The sequence below is a fragment of the Alosa alosa genome, chromosome 6 (genome assembly GCF_017589495.1).
Source record: "Alosa alosa isolate M-15738 ecotype Scorff River chromosome 6, AALO_Geno_1.1, whole genome shotgun sequence".
Lineage (NCBI taxonomy): Eukaryota > Metazoa > Chordata > Actinopteri > Clupeiformes > Clupeidae > Alosa > Alosa alosa.
In genome coordinates this window covers 31,047,477-31,073,637 of record NC_063194.1, presented here as the reverse complement: position 1 = coordinate 31,073,637, position 26,161 = coordinate 31,047,477, and the positions used below count along the sequence as shown (strand labels likewise).

Genomic DNA, 26,161 nt, shown 5'->3' with positions numbered 1-26,161 from the left:
GCACACAGAAGAGGAAAATGAGTATTATATTCAATACATTTAACAGTGATCAACAAAGGGGGCACGAGACTGTTGTCCTCTCACATGCTGTCTATGGGAAAGCATGTTTTCTTTGAAGTTTCTGTGTATTTAGAGTCCAGCCACTTACATGTATGGTTAAAATGGCGTTATATCTATTTAATCTATGTGGTTGTGGGATTTTTTTTGTTTGTTTGTTTTGTTGTGTTTTTGTAATTCCTTTTTATTTATTTTTTGTTGATTTGTTTAAAAAAAATGGATTTTACGGCTTGAGAGCCCTTATCTGTTAAGGCATGCAACTTTCGGCTTTGTGAGTTTGCATGATGGTTTCCGCTCTCGATCGTGTGTGCACTTTACAATCAAAGAAAACACTGTCCCTCGTCATCACTCATCCATGCCCAGCTAACGTCAGGCTCTGCGGCTGATCTGGTTCACATTCCGGTGGTCTGGTCTACAGTCGTTCTGTTCTGCGTTGTGGGGATGATTCATTCCTTTAGGCTGTAGATTTACTTTCCAAGGGTGAGGTTGGATGGGAAAGGGGACTTCTGTTCTTTTTATTATTCAAATTTGTTTTTATTTTTGTAGTTATCACACTCTGCACACTCTGGTGATTCGTCTCATTACAAGTCGATCCAAACCCAAAAGCCCAATTCAGAATTCATGGCGGCTACCGTACAGTGTGTGTGAGAGTGTGTGTGTGTGTGCGCAAGGTTAGATGCTCAGTTAAGAGTATTTAGCCAGAGTGTGTTCTAGCTAGGGGCAGAGGGGCTGCTGGAAAAGTGAGGTCCTCCTTGATACCTGCGCACGATCTCCATTCCCGTGGCCACAGCCCCACTCCAAAAATAATAAACAACACAAACAAAAACAACAACAACAACAGAACATTCCATTCGGACGTCCTGTCTGTCATCCCCACCCAACATTACCATCCCCACTCCTCCTCGCCCTTCTCCATCCGTGCTTGTTGTGCTTTTCTGGTGATGTGTGCGTTTTTTGGCATAAGAATTTGAAAAATTTCAAAAAGAAAAAAAAAAAGAAAATCGGAGAAAAGTCTCCATATCGTGAGTCTTGAGCTGCAACTGTGATTGGTGAGCTGTGAGGCCTTTGTTTGTGCCCCACCCCACCCCCGCCCACCCCTCTTAAAAACTCCCACACTAACAAAAGCGGTGTTTGTGTATGTGCATGCATGAGCCTATCTGTGTGTGAATGTAAATATGAGTGTATGTGCCTGTGTGTTTGTGTTTGTGTGTGTGTGTGTGTGTGTGTGTGTGTGTGTCTGGGTGTGTCTGTGTGTGTGTGTGTGTGTGTGTGTGTGTCATCACACCACAAAAGCGAGCGAGCAGGCTTACAAACTTACTTCTGCTGCAGGTCTGTGGGGCCAGCCAAGGCCAGCAAGTTTCACATTAGTGTCAGAGACTAAACGAGGAAATGGGACTCGAACATATGAATAATAGTTTCTTTAAAGAGCCAAAGCATTCTCACCCCCTCCCACCCCTCATTCTCATTGGCCAAGCATTCTCACCCCCTCCCACCCCTCATTCTCATTGGCTGTTTTTCAGGTTGTCACCCTCCTATAAAGGACTATGGAAAACTAATAAGAGCCCTTAAAGCCACTATCGTCACCATCATTAATATCTTTCTCCTATCCAGAGCAAATACCTAGCTGTGCCATGTTTACCTAATGGGTTTTAACTTTTTATGAACTCTCTCTCTATATATATATATATATATATATATATATATATATATATATATATATATAGTCATCCACATATAAATATTGTACCTATGATTTTTTTTATTTGTGTGACTTATGTTAAGTACCATGTTTGTGGCTTATCTATGCTCATCTTTATGTAGGCAAAAATGTATGATTATTTTGCATTAATTAATTAGTCCGACTGGCTCTGGCTCTTTTAGAGCTGTTTCTGTTTTGGCTGTGCTCGCCAAACTTTGGTGAAATTAAGGATCCTGGCCTGGATTAACCAAAGTTATGTTGTGTGCTGTGTCTCCTTTATTTATTGTTTTGTTTTTGTTTTGTTTTTTGCTTTTATTTTATTTATATGTATGCCAGACTGTCACAACTGGCTTGATAGGCATAGAAAGAGTATGTGGAAAAAAGAGAAATTATTTGTTATTTTTATTTACCGATTATTCTTGAAAAGAGTGAAGGGAAGAGGAGGGCGTGGTTGAGTTATGTCCTGTGGGGTTGCCAAAAGCCATTTTAGAGCAACTAGCGTAGATTCAGGAAAACCAACACCTCAACAAAGAGTCTTGCTACGTGGGAAGTTTGCCGTTCCTGCAACGTGACTTCCTGAAGAACTTTATCAAACGGCAAAATGAGATTACCTTTGCCTTACGGGAATGCCTCTCTGCAAGTATTTTGCCTTACATCTTGGGTATCTTTGGTCGCATCAAACAGGCAAAGCAATGACACACAACCCACAATTACACAACCCGCTCCAACAAACAAAAATAAATAAATAGATAGATAAATAAATAAATAGATTAAAAACAAATAGACAAGTAAACTTCTGAAGCGTCTGCACATTCTAGACATCAGCATCCTCATCTGTCGATATCTTTTGTCGTGGCTTGCTCCTCTAACAGCACCAAACAAAGCCCCTTCTGATTGGAGTTTTGTTTCTGATTGCCTTTTTTTTAATTTTTTTTATTTTTTTTTTATATCCTGGGGAACATGATACTCTAGTGTACACCATCCTGACCCACAGTATTTATTTCAATCAGTGTTATGATTTGGAGGGGGGTGGGGGGATGGGGCGGGTGTAGGGAGCTCAAGCCCTAGACAGCCACTCAACAGTTGGCTTGGCCTGCACGGTCATCACAGCTGTCTAATCGAATAGAAACAATTATTCATAGTACTTAAATATGGGAAAGGCTGAAATGTTGGAGAATTAAAAAAAAAATGAGTGAAAGTGCAACATGTTTGAGTAATAACTATGTGCAAGTTGAGGGACTATGTAACTGCAATGATCTGAAATGAAATCACGAGGAGTTGTGTTATCAAAAATAATAGTAGTAATATTGAATATTGAATGCTCGCAATTTTGTCAAACTGACTGGATCTTTGTGTCTTGTAATTATTGTAAATAACTTCAAAGAGAGAAAAATGACTTGCATGTCCATGTATAAAACCTACTGAGAAACGGTTCCGGTCCAAGTTGTGACGCTGTTCAGTTGCTGCCCTGGCTGTGCCACCCTCCTAGTGCACGTTGGAGAGCACGTGCCGACGCCATGTTTCTTTTCCTCTGTGTGTCTGAGTGTTTAGTTCAGTCAGCCAATAAAGAATAGGGGGCGACCACAGCCGTCAGACTCGCTCAATAATAATGTGACGTTTTTGTTAGCTCGGAGGGCCAAGGCGTGCCATTTTTGCACGTCAGTACCTCTGAGGAAAAAGTGCTTCCCTCCATTTACAGGTTTAACCAGGCTGTCAAGATATATACCACGTTGTGTCATGTCCGTTGTGGTTTCTAGGCTTCCAGATTTAGTCCAATTGCGGTAACTGTCTTTACCTTCGACGCTAACTAGGGAGTAAGCCCAACCCGACTATGTTTATTTGGTCGTCTGGCCAAGGAGTGCCCTCTGTCCCCTACCCTGGTGTCTGTTGTGTTATGAGTGGAGGAGAGGCCTATTTTATGGTGCAGAAGTTAGTTTTCTCAACAATATTTTAACGAGATTCTGAAAGTTCTTAAAGTAGGAGGTCATGTGTTAATGCACAACAAGGAAAGCTAATCCTCGCAACATGACTTTTTTATGTTTCGAATAAAAGTAGATGTTTTAGGAGTAAAAAACAGTAGTTTCATATTTAGCTTAGTCTTTCTTGTGACTTCAGTGTGAGAGGGAGACCGCTTGTTGTGCTTGTGAGCACGGTCGACTGATATGAGGCAACCCAAAGACGTCAGGCCAGGCCATGTACAAACGGACAAGCAGCAGATGAGATTGGCTCTCTGAAGTAATAAAAAATCCATTTATCTGTGCAATACAAAGAAAAAGGGCTTTCTCAAACAGGAAAAAAGAACTGGTGGGAAAAAAGCACTGGCAGACCGTGACCACTTTTGCTGTCTCTGTGGCAAGGAGGAAACCATAGTGGACATAGCTTTAAAACGTTAACCAGACTCTTACCACTATTTGCAAGAATTTGTTCCACTACAGCTGATATGAGTTGGGTGAAATGGCCAGGGTAGACCTGTCTGACATAAAGAAGTTGGGGTGGGGGGGGGGGGGGAGTTGTTTTAGAGACGTTGAGGACGACTGAACAGCTGGCCAGCAACTTCGACTGGAATCGCAACTTGTGTCCCGTTTTTTTTGTGTGTGTGTATGTGTGCGTACCGTATTGTAAAGAAAAAGAAAAAGAGAACTTATCTGTCCCTCTCTCTCCCTCCCTTGTAATACTGTTTGCTGTTCTGTTTAGTTAGTGTGATGTGGCAGTATTTCCCTCTCCCCAGCCCTTGGCTATCTCCCTGCCCTCCTCTCTCTATCTCTCTCTCTCGCTCCTCTGTCCCTTTTCTCCATGGATCTTTAAGATGACAACTCTATGCAGATGCTGTCTTTTATAAGTGTGTCAAAAATTTTAATTTAAAACAAAAAATGAAAAAATAAAACCCCAACAAACAGACATAATGAAATGAAACAAAAAAAATAATAAAGAAAAAGGATTGTTCAGTGTATCCTGTGGCTCATGTGCTGGTCTTGTCTGCGTCCTTCTCTCTTCTTTGCTTCTCCTCTCCTCTCCTCTACCTTAATAAGCACCCCGGGGGGCCTAAAGCACAGCTTGGACATCCAAAACGTGGCAAAACAGGTTTGTCTCAGACCCATTTGCCTTGACACTTCAGCACTGACAACGCCAAACAACGCCACAGTATTGGTTCCATAGACTGTGAGTAACAGTAGTGGCATGTATACATCTGTTAGCCGACGATAAGGCATTCTTTCCTCACTTACTGGATTAGCCAGGAATGTATGGTACTGTCATCCTTGACTGTGGGTATCAATGGGGAAATGTACAGCAAACTGTTTTATGATATCACTAATACATTCCTCCCTGACTTACTAAGAGATGCCCTACTCTCACCATCAGGAATGTGCTCTCTGTAATATATGTACCAGAGCAGGGCCTTATTCAAGAGAACATAATATATAAGGGGCGCGTTTCCCAAAACCATAGTTGCTAACTAAGTTAGCAACATTGTTGGTTGCAATGCAGTGTCCTATTGCCAACGAACTAAGTTGCGAACAGGTTAGCAACTATAGTTTTGGGAAACGCACCCCAGAACAAGAACCGTCTCATAGGAACATGCCATGTTCAGAACAGGAACCGTATCATAGGAACATTCTCACACAACGGGGTGAGGTGCAAGTCCAGAACCAAGTCAGAATGAGTCCATCAGAAAGTAGTGTGGAGGTGCACTTTTACTTTTGCTATGAGAGCACGTTCAGTGTGCGCAGGCTTAGTTCAGGTGTGCAGTGCACACTCACAGCTCCAGGCCTGCATCAAAAGCAGCTCCCCCCAAGGTAGAAAAGCCCTCAGTAATATGACCTGGAAATCCAAGAGCCTTCTTTTCTAGTGAACAAGCCAGCAGTGCATTTCCTGCAGCTTTAAATGGAACCAAGGACGCATCATCACTGGGAGTGTTGCATGCATAACTGAGCTGTGGGATGACACGCCCACTTCAGGTCACAGGAAAAAAAAACAAGCATTTTTGATGCAAGCTCTGGACCAGATTTTCAGGTTCAGAACCAATGTATTTTTGGTTCTAATGCTCGGAAGGGTTCTACCTCTGGAGCATGGAACAGAACAGAGCTGGCTCTCTGGTGGGTGGAAAGGGCCTACAGGAGCTCTCTCTCTCACACACACACACACATACTCACACACACACACACAGACAAACATAAGAGTGAGCGCACACACACAGACAGAGTTAAGAAGCCATTGCGGTCTTGTCCGGTCCAAAGAGTAGTAGCCTACAGGTCTACATGTCTGTTCATGGTGTAATTCTTTAATTCAATAAAAAAGCTCTATTTTGTTGAAAAGCGATTCAGATCTTTTGAATGACAGTGCAGGTATGTGAATATCATGTCACTTGCACAGTTATGCATTAGAGACTTAGCCCAATAATACTTGCCACTGATACACATCATGCCTTGACAGTCCCCTCTCTTCACACACTCTTAAATAGGCTTTACTCCATTAATGCCTGCACACAGGCAAATAGACACATACACACACACGTACTTAAACCATTAGGAGGTCATCGCTTTTTAGTAATTCGTGTGACATTCATTTTATATTCTATAAAGTTTATGCAGCATTCAATTTAATTCATTTTATAAAACTACTGATGATCTCACGATACAACATAATGTACGCTGGGTGGTCTGGTATGGATTGATTGGATGATATTTAAAGGCACACCTTGTGTTTTTGACACATACACATACCGTATTTTCCGGACTATAAGTCACACTTTTTTTCATAGTTTGGTTGGTCCTGCGACTCAGGTGCAACACATATATATTTCCTCTTCATTCATTTTTTGACTGGTGCGACTTATAGTCCGGAAAAATACGGTACTTGAATATCTCCATTTTTGCCATTTTCATAGGCTGAGTGTGCTTTCGACAAACTGCTATGAATCGGAGAGCCATTCTAATCCTTACAACACCATGCTGGAGGTGTGGCTCCAGTCTGGCGGTGGCGAGAGCTGCGGTACACTGTGACGTGACGTGAGTGACGCATGAGCTGTCAGCGGCCCGCCGCCATCTCAGGTCAGGGAGGCGGAGATCACGGTCGCCTTGGCACACGAGCGAGCGCGAGGACGAGTGACCCACTGGAGACTGTCGACTCGCGTTAGCCGGCGCCCTGTGACAGCCCCATACATGTGGCGCGATGCTGAGAGAGATTAGGGCTTGACGGCATCTGTCCCTGCAGGCATCACGCACACACACACACACACATGCACGCACACACACACACACACGCACGCACACACACATACACACATGCACGCACACCCACACACACATGCACACACACACACGCACACACACACACACACATGCACGCACACACACACACATACGCACACTGGTTGTTTGTGCCCTGGAACTGTGGTATCGTCTCTGCTCAGTGCACAGTGCCTTTTCACAAGTGATTTATCAACAGCAAGACCATAATGGCCGACCGAGAAGCATATGTGGCCTCGGCACTTATGGTTACTGTGTGAGCTCAGTCTATACGTTCTGCTCAATTCATCCAGTGATCTCCAGTGATTTGTCAACAGTAAAGCAGTACAGTGTCTGAACCGATGCATTCTCAGGCCAGTTTTGACCCTCGGTGAGCTATCCTCCTGGGGGCAGCCATTGGGGGGGGGGGGGTGGCGGCCATCTTGCCTGCACAGACAGTGGGGCTGAGTTGAGAGTGCATTGTTCTCCTCCAGCAGGAACAAAAATCAATTGTACTTATTTATATAGCACTAATAACAATTAAAATGGTCTCAAGGCATTTTACACAGCCCAAGGCCTGAACACCTCCCCCCCCAGAGCAAACGCTATGGCGACTGTGGCAAAGAAATTCAACAAAGATCCGTGCTCACACTGGAATGACTGCCACTGGCCATTTTATGGCCATTTTAACAACATTTTAACAATGTGCCACTTTTTAATAAAGCATTTTAATTTTCTTGCCAGCTTGTGTTGATCATCTTCACGTTACATCCTAACACAGTATGCAGTTTTGTGGCCAGGGTCGCACCACCCCATGAAAATGATAAAAAAGCTTTCACTGTCCATTGCCAACTATATCACCGAAACACAGGGGTTGCCAAATACTCGCAAGCCTGTTGTAAGTGCACTTGTTGCTATTTGTAATGATCTTCCATGCCATTTTGGTCATTAGATGGCCAGTTTTTAAATAAAGAATGCATTTCTGCCCACAAGCAAGTGGTGATGTAATTTATGCATGACATACTTCCAACATGTGGGAGACTGAGTGAAATGAGAGCGAAGTGGTCAGTGTCCCAGAACTCTGAAAACACCATGTCATAAATGGCTGACAGTAAGGACACAAACACGAGGCCATATACCAGACAGTAAGAGAGGCAAGCAAATTCACTTTAATGCGAAAACACTTTCTATTTGGCTTATCCCATAGATATAATTTCATTAATTACATATTAGAACAATTAAACAGATTAATCAGTTGTGTGTCATTTGCACTTGAAGCCATTTCTGGAGAGATCTTAATTCAATAATAAAGAGATTAGATCCATGACCCAATTCAGTGTTGTTGAATTAGATGGAAGTCAGAAAAGCTAAAACTAAAATGAGTGTGGAAATCACAGCAGGGGAATTGAAGATCTGACCCATTAATTCTTCATTTTTCGGCTCAGAGTGATCGGTTTATTACCTCAGATTTCCAGTGGAGGTGGCATGGATGTTCTCTGGAGGTGCGAAGCTTATGGCAAGACAGCCTCACCCCCAGGCACAGAGCAACTACAGGCCCCCACAGGGACATCATGGCCGCCATGGATAAATCCAGCTCACACACACACACACACACACGGGAGGCAACAGTCCCAGAAGTCAAGTCGCGAAGAGCCATCTTTCCATCATTATTAATCGTTTGTGATTGCACTCCTTCCCTTCATTTGGAACTACCGAGTTCCAGAGTTCCAAACTCGGGTCTCTTCACCTCATTCAGGTCTGAAAGAGAGCCAAGCACGTCATGTTTTATTTTGAACGGTTTTATTCCGACTCTGGTAGCACCTTAATGGTTTCATACATGTATGCAAATGGGAAGCATCATCGCGTGGAACAATGAACTCATGAACCATGATTGTTTTAATGCCCGACCACTACCACTGATTAAGTATCCGTGGTCATGGCCTCCTAAGAGAGAAAGGGTATTTCACAAACCCAGATTAATGAATTAACTGCTTAACCATGTGTTTTAATGTTTGCAATTGCAATTTTTTTTGTTCCAAAACATGGTGCTGTTGTTTGCTTTGCTCATGTCAGCTCACCTATTTGAAGACTAAATTAGCAAGACTGGGTTACTGTCAGAAATTCATTCTTTTCCTGATCAGATAACTTCTTGGGAGGTGAAACTTGTACCCTACCCACCACACAGAACTCCAAGCAGAATCAGGATGTGAAATGGATGCATTCGCAGATTTGACTCCAGACAGCAGTTTACTTTCGTTACATGAAATGCACTTTGAATATTCCAGTCAAATATGAAGTACACTTTCTTATGTATAACACATCTACAATGCTTTCATCTCTTCATGCACAGAATATGTCTATGGTTTTATCCCTTGTGGCCAAAATGGAAACAGGGCCTTTTCTTCCAAAACAAAGGGTGAGCACATCCAGCAAATCTGCAGTGGTATTGATTCATCTATGAAATTGTGATAATTCGCAGTCCAACCATGTTTATACCCAAGAAGGTAGAGGAGACTACAGACCATCAAAAGTTCTGCTGCAGGTGCAGCTATTCCACACATACCAACTTCAAATGAAGAAGGGGAAGAAACAGCACAACACTGCTCACGTAACCGCAACTGATTTATTGATGAACTGACATCTCGCTCAGTCAGACCTTCATCAGTGCTTTTTACTCATAAACAAGAAGCTGCCTTGTGTGTGTGTGTGTGTCAAGTTATAAACAAGAGGCTGCCTTCCTTCTGGTGAACACGTCAAAAAAAAAAAAAAAAAAAAAAAAAAAAAAACAGAAGTCGGACATCTCTGATAACTTGATGTTCAAATTCACGGTTCTCACTGACATTACCAGGCATTTAATCTGTTGGTTCACTACTATGATGCTTATGAGTGTTTGAATCTCGTCGCAAAGCTCCACACCAGCCAGGAGCAGCGCCATCCGGCCCAGGGTCAGGGAGAGTTGAGAGGCAGAATCATAAAACAAGAACTAGATGACCTCATCACCCAACCCCCAATCCAAAAAAACAGAAAAGTACTGCAGGTGTTGTTATATATCTACATGTTTCTACTGGATGTGTAGGCGCATGTATGTTCAACCTAAATATCCAGCCATTCAATGAAACTGAAAACCACCAGTATCCTTTGCACCCTGTTCACATACATTATCCGAGATGAATATGGAATGCTCAGATAGAATAACGACCATTTATAACCAATGATCATTCTAGTTTTATTGAGGTGATATGGTTGCTGGTTTTGCTAGGTTGTAATACGTTAATATAGAGGAACACCAGTAATCACTTTGTTTCTACAAAATGATCTTGGTTTTATAGTTGTACCATCACACATGTGGATGATGCTTCTAATAACTCAGTTAGCACTTAACGGTCGTACCTATGACCGCTTTACATAACCCCTTTTCAGAATGCCATATTCCACAGCAAAAAATAACGTCAATATTATCTACAATGGAATACATTGTACAAAAAATAGAATACGACCATTGCAAGACATGGCAATAAGCCATAAAAATGCCCTACACCTTGTCTATTTATACCTTAATGAGGTTTGTTACTTTTCCATGCTTAGTGTTTGAATGCCTTTATGCAAACTGCCTGTAGTGCTGTAATGCCACCCCGCTACATCAGAGGGCAGGTTCCTTGAATGTAGAGAGATGAGCATATTTCAGATGAGGCCTCAGTATAAGGAGCCCTAACCACTACCATCAGTAACAGAACAGTTTATTGAGAATACAACTACAACTCACTAATACTTCAAGTTTGATTTGCTCCATGACAACATTGTGCCCCAGATACAAGCAGCCTCATGATCTGACCCCACCCTAACTAGGCAGGGATTGGCTAGGTGATCTGACCGCGCCCTAACTAGGCAGGGATTGGCTAGACGCCAACGTCTGGGGAGAGGGTAGGAGACGGGGCAGGGGACAAACTTCTCAGCAACGACACTTCAACTGACCAAGGCTTTTTTTTAGCTATTTATTTTTCATTACTTGAGAGCATTAAGGTTATAATCCAAACAGGTTCTGTTAGGAAATGAATTATCAAAATGTAGTTTAAAAAAAGTGTATAGTCAGCATTACATATATATGCATGAAGGAGGAAAAAAAAGTTAAAACTTAAAAATACATATTTATATTCGTTCAAAGTCCCAATCCTTTTTCGAAACTAGCCATTTTTGCAACTTGGAAGCGTTTGTATGTTTTCTTTTTTCTCTTTTGAACCATCCAAATGGGAACAAATTTTGAAGGTTTTGAGTACATAAATATACAATCTTCCTGTGCTCTACTTGTGTTCACAATACTCAGAACATCACGGTCACTCAAAATAGAATCGACTTCCTAGCACCAGTGCTCCCAGGTCCACAAGCTGTTCACATTGAGCTTCAAATAGTCAAACGCAATTAAATAAAAGAAATACTAATAAATACAAGGGATACGATAAAAGTGTAACAAAACAAAGAACAAAAAAAAAAAAAAAAAAAAAAATAGAGCAAAACTCTAAAATATGGTCGACTGAATGATTCTTTTGTTTTTTTTTTTAATAGTTCACAAAGTCATCCCTTAAAAGTGTGAGCTTATAGCGTGGAATTGAAAGTCCAATTCTGAGGAGCAGGAGGGGCTGGTGATGAGGGATGTGGGGGAGGGGGGGGGGGTTAGGGGGCATAGAGAGGGGTGGGGGCAGTAGGGGAGGGGGGGGGGGCAGGGGGAGTAGAACCGCCACGACATCACGTGTGAGAAAGGCAAGAAAACATTACAGTGATCCGTTTAATACTCATCGTACTGCAATCAAAAAACACACATTATAACGCTCCCCCGATTTATTGTACAAGGGACAGACAACATTTTTTTTTTTTTCGTCTTCTTCTTTAAAAGCATAACAAAGAGTTTAGAGGATGGAGGGCACAGTCACTGTAACGAGTGTTCATTAGGAGTCCGTCACCTCCGGCTCCGTAGTCACGTGTATACGAAGAATGCATGTCACAGGAAGCGAGCTAAGATGAGGGAAGAGGGTTGGGGAATAGGATCTGCTACGACACAGCTCCTAACATGGGAGGTTCTAAAACTAGCGTTTTTTTTTCTCTTTTCAGTTAAAAGTGTTAATATAAATAAAACGCGTACTACAGTGATCTTTTTTTTATATAAAAGTCTTCCTGCAAATAATACAGTGAGAAGTACGATACAATACAAGGTAAAACCAAATGCTGGCACAGGCCTATCAATATACATTTTCTTTTTTTTTCCTTTGTCTTTTTTTTTCCTATTTTTTTTGTAGCACAACCTATCCTTTCTATACACTAACTAGTTTGGCGCAGGTTTTAGAAGTATGGGTTCAGAGCAACATATTGAAATAATAGGGGAGGTACACGGTGAACCCAATAAGCGCAATGCTGTCATCTGCAGAATTATACGGTTTGAAGCTCATCTTCGTGCTGCAAGAAACACACAAGTTAGAAAAAATTAGAACATCAAAAGGGATTACAAAAAAAAAAAAAAAAAAAACTTAAAAGAAACACACCCCACCCTCAGTACAGTTCTACACAACAGAGAATACGACACCTCTGTCCACAGCATTCAGTTTAAAAAAGAAACACTATACAATGTCAAACATTATTACTAGTGCCTACAAGATTTTGTTTGGAAGTTGTTAGTTATTACCATGATTTCTTCGTAATATAGATATTTATATATTTATATATGTACGTATAAGAAACGCATAATGCACAAGGCTTCGTCTAGGAGAAATTGGACAGAGTGTGGGATGAAATGTGATGACAAAAACATTTTACAAACGTAAATATTTTGTACACCTAATCTGATTGGGACGCGTTTTGTTTTTGACTCCATGGTAGTTCATTGATTGACTTGGGAGAAGCTACAGTGACACCACTCCTTCCTTCACCACCAACATCACAAAGGCATCGGCATTTACTTAAGGGCATTGTCCCTTTGCTGACAAGTCAGTCAGGGTCTCATAGACCAGCTGCTGGCCATGTCGCGTCGCATAACACGCAACCGAGAGTCCTCCTCCATAACGGCTGCTTTAGCTTGTGCAGTTTTACAACCCAGTTCATGTTAAGGGCTCCAAACAACAGTCTAAAGCTTGCCCTACAAAACCAAAACAAACAAAGTGAGGGGGGGGGGGATTTTATCCAGGGGAGGCGGCCACCCACAACCAGAAGGCCATCGGGCAGAGCATCATGGGAATGCAGAGGTAAGGTCGGTCGCCACGGTGACGGGATGAGGTTCTTATTTTGTGTGGGGGAGGGCGCATGCAGGTCCAACCTGAGTTCATTTAAACCACCAGTCCTAAAGGGCCTTGATAACCCACACCTCGCCCCACCCGAGACCACAGCCACCCACACACACGCACGCTCACATTCACACACAGTCCATGGTGACTCCTGAGTGTCGAGCATGTCGGGGCCCTGTGAGCCTACCCAGCATGCCCTGCTCTGCGAGAGTCTGACAGTAATGGGGCGGAGGCTAGATGCTACCAAAGATGAGTGGTGGATGAGGAGGGTGGAGAGGTGGCAGGAGGAGGGGGGCAGAGGGGCACTTTTGGCACTTCCCCAGAAAAAAAAAAAAAAAAAATAATAATAATAATAATAATAATAATAATAATACAAACACAGGTGGGGGGGAATAAAAATAAACACAGAGCTAAACTCTTGGCATGTCTAAATCCAAAGCCACCCCGATAGAAAACAAAAACAAAAAAACACACAATCCTCCAATCACCCACTCTTTCCTCCCCCAACCCTCAATGGACACACACACACACACACACTCTCAGCCGGACACCAGACACTCTGTGTGTGTATTGGTGTGTGTGTGTGTGTGTGTGTTTGGGTTATATAAAGGGGCCCGCGGGCATACCCAGGTAGTTGGCGGCGCCCATGCTGCCCAAACTGGTGGTGTTGGTGTTGGCCGTGGGCGCCGGGCTGCTCCAGTGGACCTTCTGGTGGTGGCGCAGGTTGGACTTGCTGGAGAAGCGCTTATCACACTGCTGGCACGAGAAGGGCTTCTCCTTGGTGTGGATGCGGCGATGGCAGATGAGCTGGGTGGAGACGCGGAAGGACTTGCCGCAGTCGGGGCACTGGTAGCGCTTGGGCTCCGTGTGGATGCGCCGGTGGTTCTTGAGGGCCATGAGGTTGGAAAACTCCTTCTGGCACGAGTTGCAGAAGTAGGTGCCCGTCTTGTGGCTGTTCTTGTGGTTGAGCAGCGAGCTGGCGTGCCGGTAGCCGCGGCCGCACTGGTCGCACACGTGCGCCTTGCGCAACGAGGACCCCGAGCCCGACGCATCCCCGTCACGGCCGCGGGACGAGCCGCTACCCCCGGGGCCGTGCAGGGAAGGCGTCAGCTTGGGCAGCCCGTTGGGGTCCAGGCCCTGGGCCTGCATGAGAGTCAGGTCAAGCCCAGAGCCCCAGCCCAAATCTCCTCCTCCGCCACCACCACCATGAGACATCCCCCCGCCGCTGCCGCCGGAGGAGTGGGAGTGGTGGTGGTGGTGGTGGTGGTGCTGCTGGGGCTGCTTGCGGGCGATGCCGTGCTGCATCTCCTGGTGGAGGCGGAAGCTGGCCTGGCTGGGGAAGCTACGCTGGCACAGGGTGCAGGCCAGCTCACGCTCCTTCAGGTGGACGCGGCGGTGGTTCTGCAGCTGGGAGGAGACGCGGAAGGCCTTGCCACACTCGGGGCAGCGGTGGCGCCGCGTCTCGGAGTGGATGCGCCGGTGGTTTTTGAGCGCCAGCAGGTTGGAGTAGGTCTTGAGGCACACGGCGCAGTGGTAGATGCCGACGGTGTGGGTGTTCTTGTGGTTGAGGAGGGAGCTGGCATGACGGTAGGAGCGGCCGCACTGTTCACATCTGTGGATATCCACAACAGGAACAGACACACAGGGGAGAAGACGAAGAGGAGGAAGAAGAAGAGAGGGAGGAAAACAGAGGGAACAAAAGGGGCAGGAGAGAAGCCGTTACTTGAACGTTCACTTTCAAAAAAACACCCCTTTTCCACTTCATGTCTGTATGTGTTAGTAAACCTCATTTAAACTACATAGGTCTTCTCAGGTTAGTCAACTTCAAGTCATTCTAAGTACGTTGTAGTCCACCTAAGGGTGTGTCATCTGTGGTTAGAGGGTATCTGGTCAGAAATGCACAGTACAGGTATATGATCTTGAATCCAGCTGCCCAAACTCCCTCACAGCCCAAACATGGACTTAGGGAGACCTCTAAGTTGTAAAATCAATGGAAACAATCATATTAAATAAGTACTAAATGTCCAAAAGCAGGACAAAATGGCCAAATAGGCTACTGCATCTGCAGGGCTTGCATTTAATCTGATGGTGAAGACCAGCAGCTGTTTACCATCCTAGACAGCAGGTGGCGATACTGATTCACTCACTAATCTGAAGGAGCTATGCAGTCTGTCCTTATATGGGCATGGCCCTACACAGTCTTCTTAGGTGCATATGGCCTGACTATTCCTACGACTCATCCTCTGGAAGCTAAAAAATAAAATAAAAATACTGGTACACTTATATTCAATTAATAATTATTTTTAAAAGAATGGAAGACAAATAATCTGTTTCTTCCCCCAACTCAAATTTAGAAATGTTGGGGCTTAAGGCCTACATACAAACATGGTGGGCTAAATGGGATTAGGCCTATGACAACAACTATGCTATAGACTATACACACATTAAGATATAGATCCATAATATCAAATACATTTCTTATTCTAACACTAGCTACCTAAAGACTACTAACATATCTACAAATGATTCAAATCAAAAGAAAACAATGGCCTATAACACAAAGTAAGCACACTACAAACATTTTCAAATTGGTACCAACAGACATCATGAATTGAGAGTGACAATGGGACTGGGGGTTACTTTGGGAATTGGAAAAGTGTGCAAAATGTAAAAACACAATTTGACTATGCAGAACATTTCAATTTAAAACCTTTTTGCTTTTTTGTTGTTGTTTGTTGTTGTTTTGTTACGATAACCTAGTATTCTAATGCATATTGCTAACTGAAAGCAAAGGGGGGGTGACTTATCTGTTCTCCACTAATAAACTGTCCAAACTTCAGAAAAATCCGAATTCCGGCACGCGTATGGTCCCGAGGAAGCCGGATTGGAGATCATATACCTGTAATAAGACACGTAGAGACCTGTGATCTTTTCTATTTCACATCAAGAATCACGAACAACAGACGAAAACTCACGTGAACCGGCACTCTTCTCCCTCTCGCGCGCTTGATGCGGCCTTCCTCCTGCCCTCCTTGCCTACCTGGTTGTCCCCGCAGCGGTGGCGGGCCAGGCCCGACCTCCCCTGGAAGCTCTTCCCGCAGCTGGGGCAGCCGAAGCGAGTGTGGCCCTCCTCATGGACCCTCTGGTGGTTGCGGAGGAAGCGGGCCAGGCGGAAGGCTTTGCCGCACGTGTTGCAGATGTGCCGCTTCTTCTGGGTGTGGATGCGCATGTGGTTGCGCAGGGCCATGTAGTTGGTGTAGGGTTTGTCGCAGAAGGAGCAGCTGAAGTTGCCCGTCTTGTGCGTGTTCTTGTGGTTGAGCAGGCTGCTGGCGTGCTTGTAGGAGCAGCCGCACAGGTCGCAGGCGAAGGGGCGCTCGTCGCGCTCCGGGGAGCCCAGCTCGCCCGTCTCCATGCTCAGGCTGGAGCTGTTGAGGGAGGCAGAGGACGAGGGCATCTGGGAGGCGTGGCAGTCGTGCGAGGCCAGGTCAGTGGCCGTGGCGAAGCCTTCGCCACAGCCGTCGCACTCGTAGTCGGCCACGGGGCCCTGGCCGCTGGGGCCCGGCAGGTCCTTGCACAGCTGGTTGGAGGTGTGGGTCTCCAGCTGACGCTGCGTGCGGAAGCCGCGGCCGCACTCGGGGCAGGTGAACTTCTTCATGGCGAAGTGCATGCGCAGGTGGTTCTTCATGGCCAGGCGGTTCGGGTAGGTGGAGTTGCACACGTTGCAGTGGTACTCGCCCGTCTTGTGCAGGTTCTTGTGGTTGGCCAGGCTGCCGGCGTGGCGGTAGGTGCGGCCGCACTGGTCACAGGCAAACGGGCGCCGGCCCTCGGGGTCGTCGGGGTTCGGCGGGCGCGAAGTCCCCGGGCCGCCCTCGTAGGGCTTCTTGAAGCCCTGGTGCTGGCCGTGCTGGCCGTGCTGCTGGTGCATGTGCTGGCCGTGCTGGCTGTGCTGACCATGCTGCCCGTGGTGCTGGTACTTCCCGGGGTTCTGGACGCGGCCCTGGTTCATGGGCTGCATCTGGGACGGGCCCCCCTCGTAGCGGCCTCCGTTGGGATTCATGCCTTGGCGGACCTGGTTCTTGGCGCGGTGTTCCTCGTGGAGCCTCAGGTGGTTCACCAGCTGCTTCTGGATCTTGAAAGCCTTGCCGCACTCCTCGCACTTGTGCCTACAACAGAGTGAAAAACACAAGCACAGCGTCGAATTAGATAAAGTAGTAAGGTACAACAACAACACAGCAAACACCAAACATTTCTTTTGTTTAAAAAAGTTCAAAGCCATATGCGCAGAGACCGTGTACTACAGAGGGGGGAAAAATTCAATGCCATGTTTATACAAATCACCAACAAGATACAGATGTTAGGGGGGGAAAAAACGCAACCATTCATGAGCTGATTTTTTCCTTTGCATAGTCACATAAACAAAAACATCCGTTGCCCTCTCGAGAATTTCAGCAACAGTCAAACAGTTTTTTTAGTGGCAGATTCAAGTCCATTCCTACAAAGATTAGAAGCTACATGAGGTCTTAATGTAAAACAAAAGTGAGCAATATGAACAACTTAATGAAAAACAAAAAAAAACAAAAAAACAAACAAAATAAAACACATACATACACACACATACACACTTGCACAAAGAACCCCAAAGAAACGAAAAAAGCAAAGCAAAAAAATAAAGGAAAAGAAACCAATGAAACACATGCAAAGATGGCTAACCTTTTAAGGTCAAAGTGGGTCCTCTGATGGTTCTTGAGGGCCAGCAGGTTGTAGTAGCGTTTCTGGCAGACCAGGCATCGGAAGACACCAGTCTTATGCGACTTCTTATGGTTAAGCAGAGAGCAAGGGTGTCGGTAGCTCCTGCCGCACTGGTCGCACCGGTGCGGGCGCTCGCCGTCGCCAAACGACCGGTGGTCACCGGGCAGCCCACTGCTGGTGCCTGCGCCCCCTGTCATGCCCTTGGCCCCATTCATGCCTTTCCCCAGTGCCCCACTGCCCCTGGGCTTGCCCGGACACAAGTGAGTGATCAGGTGGTGGCGGTCGGCGAACATCATGCCGCAGTCGACGCAGATGTGGCTGTTGCGCCCGTCCATCTTGCCGTTGCTGGACGAGCTGCTGGCGCCCATGCTTGCGCCGTCGGGGCGCGTGATGCCGTGCACCAGCTGCTGGTGGTTGACCAGGTCCTGCTTGCGGGAGAAGCTCTGTCCGCAGGTGCTGCAGATCATCAGGCCGCCACTCTCGCCGCCCTCCTGACGCCGGCGCCACTCCTGCTCGCTGGTGGGGGACAGGGCGGAGGGCCCGGCGCCCTGGTTGCCACCCTGCGCGTTGCCGTGGCTACGCAGGTGGCTGCGGAGCGCCCGCAGGCTGGCGTAGTGGTTGCCGCACACCGAGCACTGGTACACCTCTCCGTCGTCGTCATCGTCCCCGCCCTTGTTGTCCATGCGCTTGCCGCCGCCTCCGCCACCTCCGTGACCACCTCCGTGTGAGTGACCGCCACTTCCTCCTCCGCCCCCGCTGCCACCACGGCCACCGCTGCCACCGCTGTACTGCATCTGGTCCTGGCCTCGGCTCTGCCCGCCAGAGTCCTTCATGCTGCCGCTGGGCATGGAGCCGCCCTGGCCGTGGTAGCCCATGTAGCCGTTGGACATGCCGCCTTGCTGCTGGCGCCGCTGCGGGCACATGTGGGACTTGATGCCCGAGATGTCGGAGTACATTTCGCCGCAGTCGGCGCACATGTGCCGGTCGGCCTGCCGGTGGCTCTGGGGCAGCGGGGAGTGGCCCGAGTTACCCTGGGAGAGCGAGCCGTCGAAGCGGTCGTGGAACTCCAGCGAGTCCAGGCCGCTGCTGTGGCCGCCGTCGGGCACGAAGTGGGCGGCGTCGCCCAGGTTGCCCGGCAGGGAGATGGGGGTGGTGGCGCCGCTGCCCTGGTCCTGGGAGTGGACGAAGCCCTGCTGAGAGTCCAGCGTGAGGGGCTCAGGGGACAGCCAGTCGCCCTCGTTGTTGAGGCCCTGCGAGGTGGGCCGGGTCTTGTGGCTGCGCAGGTGACTGTGCAAGGCGGCCAGGTGCGGGTACTGCTTGCAGCAGATCGTGCACTGGTAGTGCCCCGTCTGGTGGCAGCGCTTGTGGTTCACCAGGCTGCCGGCGTGGCGGTAGCTCTTGCCGCACTCATTGCACTTAAACCTACGGTCGCCGTCGTCCACTGAGGACGACTGCTGGCCCCCCCGAGACTCACCTGCTCCGGGGGACGACACCGACGGCTGGGAGTTGGAGCCCAGGCTGTCAGTGTTCAGGATCGAGGGGCCCTCTTGGGCGTGCGGCGGGGGGTGCGGGTCATGAGTCAGGTAGTGAACTTTCAGGCTCTCCAGGTCAGGGTGCCCGGCCCCGCAGTACGCACAAGTGTATATGGGGTTGTTCACTGGGGGGCCAAGCATCTGGTCGTAGCGCTTGTCGGTCAAGGGGGGCAGCGGCAGGGGGTCCCCGAGAGTGGGGGTGTATGGGTGCACGCCAGGGGAGCGGACCGTGCTCAGGTTATGTGGCACAATGCCCGGGAAGCCCCGGGTAAGCCCCAGAGAGGAGGAGGCAGCGTTATGCAAGAGAATGTGCTCTTGGAAGTCATTTTTGTTGGGCAGGGCTACCTGGCAGAGGTGGCAGAAGCAGGAGGCCATGTCGTCACTCTGCGGGGCGCGGCTATCTGACTGGCTGTCGGCGAGTCCGCCGCTCATAGACAAGCCCGGGGGCTTGAACTTGGAGTGGGTGCGCTCGTGCGCGCTGAGGGCTGCTAAGTTATTGAACTGCTTGTAACAACTGGCGCACTTAAACGCACCCTCTTGATGAGACTTCTTGTGGTTCACGAGGCTACCGTGGTGTCTGTAGGTGCGGTCACACAGGTCACACTTGAACGGGCGGTCCCAGGCGTCCTCGGATCCGGGCGATTTCTGCTTGTCGTTCTGGCCGTCGTGGTCGTGGCCCATCATCCCGCTGTTGTTCAGGTGAGTCCGGAAGCCCGTGTCGGACAGGTCCTGGGCTAGTCCGTAGTCCCTCTCGTCTTCGACCGGCTCGTCGTTGTCCTCCTCGGCTTGGGCACTGGGGGACAAAGTGTGGATACGCAGGTGATTCTTCAGAGCCAGAGCGTTGGGAAGAGTACGGGTGCAGACAGGGCACTGGAAAGAGCCCACCTCGTGGGACTTCTTGTGGCTAGCCAGGCTATTGGCGTGCTTAAAGACGCGTCCACACTGTTCACAATCGAATCTACCGCTCTCCTCTTGCTGATAATGTGCTTTCATGTGCTCCAAGAGGCTGGGGGTACTGGGGCAAATCATGTCACACTCTTTACAAGGAAACCCCTTAGCGCGACTGAGATCATGCAAGGCCATGTTCAGTGAATTGAAATGGGAAGGGGAGAAGTCCACATAAAACGCTCCTCGAAAACAAAGAACAAAAGGGGGCAACGAATGACTGCTCAGCTCTCAGCCTCTGTGGTGTCAGCCATTTTGTTACCTGATTCACAGATATTCTCTCCTCTTGGCCATTCAATTCCAACCCCGCAAGAGCAGCGCAGTGAGTGTGCGTCCAGGCTGTGACTGGTCACTTGGAGCAGACCTGTGGAGACACACAAGAAGAGAGAGAGAGAGGGAGAGAGAGAGAAGGTGGTTACTGTTTGGAAATCTTTTTTTCAGAAAGTGTACTCAATGTGTAAAATATATATATATAAAATTTGCAATGCAATCAAAAAATAACAGTAATTATTCACTCATTCATTGAAAAACTACTGAGCTAACATTCTCATTAGGAAAAATGACAATGATCACATACAAAATACATTATCATTATGTATGCAAATTTATGTAGATTTTAATTATGACCAAGCATGTAGATAGCTGCACATGTAACATGAGCATTACATACAGGAATAGTGTTGATTACAGGGTTTTGAACAATCTGATATTGATATGCTAATTAGCCTACTTTGTACACTTATATTTATGCAAGTGACTATATACTAGTCTCTCTGTCCATCTGACAAGCAAAATATGTTGCTGGGGTTAGTTTTGAGTTTTAGATAAAGGAGTACATCTTCCTTATTTGAGGCATCAGCAACTTTTAACCTGTCTTGCATGCCCAAATGAGGGCGGTCATACAATGAAGATGTGTTATTCCTATAAACACACTTGTGAATGTTGTTCAACAAGCTGGCTTTAAATGCCAACCAACTGCTTTTTCGGTTTTGTCCCCCATTTCATTGTGCCGCCCCACAAACCCTCAAATAAAAAAAAAGAGGAAAGTAGAAAAAGGAATAAAAATAGCAAAAACAACAAACACACGCAATTCCACCTATCATACTATATGCAAAATAACATATATTTTGACCCAATTATGAAACAAGTTCACTTAAGTAGGCTAATTACCAATCTATACAGATTCTTGTATGTTAATAAAAATATTAAATATAAGTCAAATGATAACATCTGTTTAAAAGGCAGCCAATTTGGTCCATTTTGCTGTTTCATACAAATTAATAAAAAAAATAATGTTCAAGATGGAAGTCAAAGTATGAACCTACCTTGAGCAATTACAAACTATGTCAAAATGATGGTAGAGGGCACTCACCTACATTTTGTCTGAATGGAATACCATTATGCAGTTTCCCCTCTGCCCCAGTTGAACCCTACAGCTAACCTGTTACAAATCTTAGCAAATAAAATGGCAAAAGAAAAATAAAAAAATAAAATAATAATAGTAATTACTATTTTGGGGAGATGGAATGTCTTGCTGTTATTTGTTTCTACTATATTCATCCAGAGAATGTTGATTCAACCACAACTGACACATAGACCACTGTATCACGTCTGCTCAAATGGACACACATAGGCCACTGTATCACGTCTGCTCAAATGATGAATGATTGACTTACTAAGCAGAACAATTGGCCCACTTATGTTGTATGATAGAGCATTATTCCAGCTCGCCGACCAAATTTCATGGCACTACTTGCAATGCCTTTTTTATTAAAATGGAATAAATGCAACAATGCAATAAAAATGCAACAAAACATAATAAAAAATGAGCCATTTTGAAAATAGACGCCAAGCTGAAATTGAAGTTTATATAACAGTAGGTTTTTGATCAAGGCTGAAGCTCAGTAGTGAGGCCTCCAGTCTTCTGCTCCCCACCCCTCCCCCCTTCCTCGCACTGCGTATTCCCTTCTTATGGTGTGTGAGGTGTGGGTGACACCTCCGTCAGACTACCCTTTCATCCCACACGGGGGAGTCTTGCTGCACCAATGAGAGCGAGACGCTGTGCCCTCAGGGTAGGTACCCTAACCCACCGGCACCAATGCCAGGCCATCTGGATGCGTTAGCCTCACCGAGTCTGTCGAGAACTGTGTAGCGAAATGCCAGATGGGTCCAGCATCACACACACAGACACACACACAGAGGAGAACTGGGAGAGGGAAAAAAAAAAAAACGCATTTCCACTACGCTTGTCTGTCAGCTGTTGTTTACATTCGGAAGCAAACATATTCATGGCTGGCCAGGCCGATCTTTTCCACGTTAGGAGAGTATTGTTGTACAGACGTAGAGAATATTTGAGCATATTGAATAATGAGTAAAATAATCTACGGTACTTCCAGAAATTAACAAATGCATATTTTTCATGAGAATTGTGGACAGATACAGCGTGTGAAATGAGATGCATTTTATAATGCAAATTTGGGAATCTGAACTGCACTACATAATATACCAGTGTGAATGGGAGCGGAATGCAAAATAGACGTGGAGAAAATTCTATATTGTCCAGCAAAACCAAACATAAATGTATGCATTTTATTTCCAAATTCACGTTGGCTACTGAAAACACTTAAACCAAATATCATGCAGTGCTCTGCACCTTCTTGAAAAAACAAAAGGTTATCCAGAATTACCTGCTTATTGTTTAAATGTTAATCAAACATTTAACTATATAGGTCTGTTGCACACAAAATTATCTGCAACTACACTTTCAGACCCTCATCTGTAATCTAAAAGGATCGCCTCTGATCTAACAAGGCCTTACTTCTTTTTCTATTTACACTAGAATAGATAAGATTTTATATTAATGTCTATTAATATTTATTGTTGTACATTTGATTCGTCAAGTGAGCGAACCATGTGGTGGTAAAAAAACTTACTCAAACACTCCTACCGCCAAAAGCGTGCGTGTGTAAAGGTTTGCGAGCCTGGCCGTTTATTTTTTAAGAGATGTTTACATAGCGCAGGGGCTGTTGTGCGGTCTGCAACGACCTGAAAACGCCAGATGTGGAATGGGTTTTAAGAATGGGCGGCTAAATGTGCATGAAAATATACTTACGAGGTCCACGAAGGTGGGAAACGTTTAAACATTCGTATCATCTTGCCATAAATTAACATTTAGGCAACATTATTTAAAAATGCTGCTTTCCCGCGAGGTGCTACATTGTAACTGGATATAAGGCGCGCTCATATGTAAATTCTCCGGTCGATAAAAAGTTCCATTCATTTTACAATCTTTGCCTATTTCAAGATTCAGGCAAACGATCTTCCAATTTCGAGCAAATTACGGGGAGGCAGGTTACTCGATGTTCCACCTTGGCCACACTAAATGGAGATACCTTCGACGAAATGTCTGTTTACCGAACGACCTAGCTAATGGCTAAGAGCTAGCTGGCCAAACACCTCGACAATGAAAATGGAAGGCGCGTTCGACAAACGGTGATATATTTTGGAATTTGCAGCCATCCACTTTAGGCGTATTTGCGCGTTATATTTTGCAATGGCCTTCATTTGTCTTTCCCACCAAAGTCCACACACTATGGATTTATTCGGACAAAGCGGGGGTCTATTTGCCGCCGTTCCGCGCGACATTCCGTGTTATTTTCCCCTAGACGACTCCCCAAATTAGGCAACGTCAAGGCCGGTGGACCGAGCAACCACCTCGCGTTGTTCGAAAATTTATTTTTAAAGATGCGAGCATCTTCATGATAGACTTGCAATCCAACGTTGTAAACACACGATACGCAGCAACAGATTGGGCAACAATAGCTATTTACCATCAAAACGGCATATTTGTAATTCATTGATAGCAATTTAGCTGTGTAAACATAAACTAGCTAACATTAGCTGGTTGGCTAAAGGGCTAGCTAGGTCAAGTGTGAAAATCAACCAATCCGGAAATATTATATAACGGTTCCATGAATGTCCAGTTCGTATCATCATGGACAATAAATCTGAGAACAAAATGTAATAGATACATTAGTACCAGTGTGCGCGCCTGAATTCTTTGGGAGATGCGTTGACTAACGGTAGCTTGCTAGCTAAACTTGCTTTAGGTTTTGTGTAGGGCTGGCTAGGATGCTAACTAGCTGTGCTAACCCGCTAGCTACCCCCCACGGTGCTAACCGAGAGGAAAACGGAAGTTGCTGCATTGAGAGTAGCTAACCATGAAATTTGCAAGCACAAACAAAAACGACATGCCCTACACATATATAAATGCAGAAAATCCATTAATATACTTGCGTTCATCTTCTCTGTGCTTCTAATCGTCCATATTTATTAACGCAGTAAGTTTTAAATATTGCTATATTTGCTCGGCTTTTAGCATTCATGCTAACGGGACCTAGCATGCTAGTTAGCACGGAATCAACAAAGATCACGGCAAATAAGCGGTGAACGAATGATGAACATCATCTTGTTACAGACGTTTTAACTTCCTTAACTTACCCGTTCCGAGACGATAATGAGTGGGGTGATCGAAACCCTATCTGAGCGCGCGAAATTAACAAGCTCATTGACTAGCCATTTGGATTTTTTTCCCTAGATCAACCACCGACTTTGGTTCTTCTCGGTCTTTTTTCTTCCCACCTATTCAACATACTTCCTGCTAGCCGAATGAAGATGAGGCTGCAGACGTACTTCAGCGCGTCACGCTGCGCAGGATGGGTTGGAGTGGTAACGCTTCTAAACAATGTGTACGATTGAATATTATTGAATTTTTGGTGTTAAAACGATCCATTCACATTTACATTATCATTAACGATGACATACACGAGTTATACTTACACGAACCTTAGCCATCTTGGACACGCATCTCCATCTCAATGCGTAGCACAAAAACGGCTCGCCGTGGTCACAGCCATTGCTTCGTGGACCTCGAGGAAATGACATTATGAGGTCACATCCTTGGCTGTTTAATGGCTCTGGTCAGTCTTTCGGCAGTGTAATATGGTCTCTATTAGAAAGGGACCATGTACAGCATATATTTCCCATATAAGCCAGTGGAATGGGTTTTGCGATGGAAATATTGTCATTAATAATGAAACATTTAACATGTCGATTAAGGGATTACATTAACAATGACCCAAATATTTTTTTTCGATTTCTTAAGATTGTTAATTGCTTTGAGTAGAGAATAAATTCTGTTCATATATAGGCTATATCAAATTGGTCTTGTGTTCATTGTGGTATGTGTTCATACTATCGAGCTGGATCCGTGTGGCCACACCCATCAGCCGACACATGGCATTTTCCCCCAAAGGTTTATGCTGAAGAAAATACATAAAAAAGCCAGAGGTGCAGTGGTTTTATCCACTAATAAGGTCTCCAGACATTTAATAGTCAAGTGTGACACGTTTCAAACCATTCTTAATTCTAATGGCTATTTGGAGGATTCATTTATTTCCCTGACATATAGTGAAATAATTGATTACAGATTAATAATACAAATAAATATATAAAATAAATAAAAACCTATAGGCCTCATGCTGCATCCAGAGGTTGGATATCCTACTTAAAATCAGGCTACTGCAAACAACATATCTCTCCAACATTCTATTTTGCATTCTGAGATCAATGAAAGATTAGATCCGTAACAACATATCTGTCCAACATCCTATTTTGCATTCTGAGATC

The 26,161-nt window shown here is 45.7% G+C and overlaps 1 protein-coding gene across 6 annotated transcripts; it reads right to left on the bottom strand.

Moving 5' to 3' along the window:
* Positions 1–9,590: 9,590 nt before the first annotated feature.
* si:dkey-89b17.4 (zinc finger protein 646) lies at positions 9,591–25,456 on the bottom strand. Of its 6 annotated transcripts, XM_048245245.1 has the most exons (6): positions 24,974–25,244; positions 21,846–21,925; positions 20,736–20,837; positions 17,958–20,321; positions 16,223–17,410; positions 9,591–14,859 (listed from the first exon to the last, which is right to left on the bottom strand). In XM_048245245.1, the coding sequence occupies exons 4-6, from the start codon at positions 20,210–20,212 to the stop codon at positions 13,848–13,850; spliced, it is 4,455 nt and encodes a 1,484-aa protein (XP_048101202.1). In that variant the 5' UTR covers positions 20,213–20,321; positions 20,736–20,837; positions 21,846–21,925; positions 24,974–25,244; the 3' UTR covers positions 9,591–13,847. The 6 variants fall into 6 exon arrangements, with proteins under 6 accessions (XP_048101202.1, XP_048101199.1, XP_048101201.1 ...); XM_048245242.1 differs by lacking the exons at positions 21,846–21,925; positions 24,974–25,244 and adding an exon at positions 25,313–25,456; XM_048245244.1 differs by lacking the exons at positions 21,846–21,925; positions 24,974–25,244 and adding an exon at positions 25,319–25,419.
* Positions 25,457–26,161: the final 705 nt, after the last annotated feature.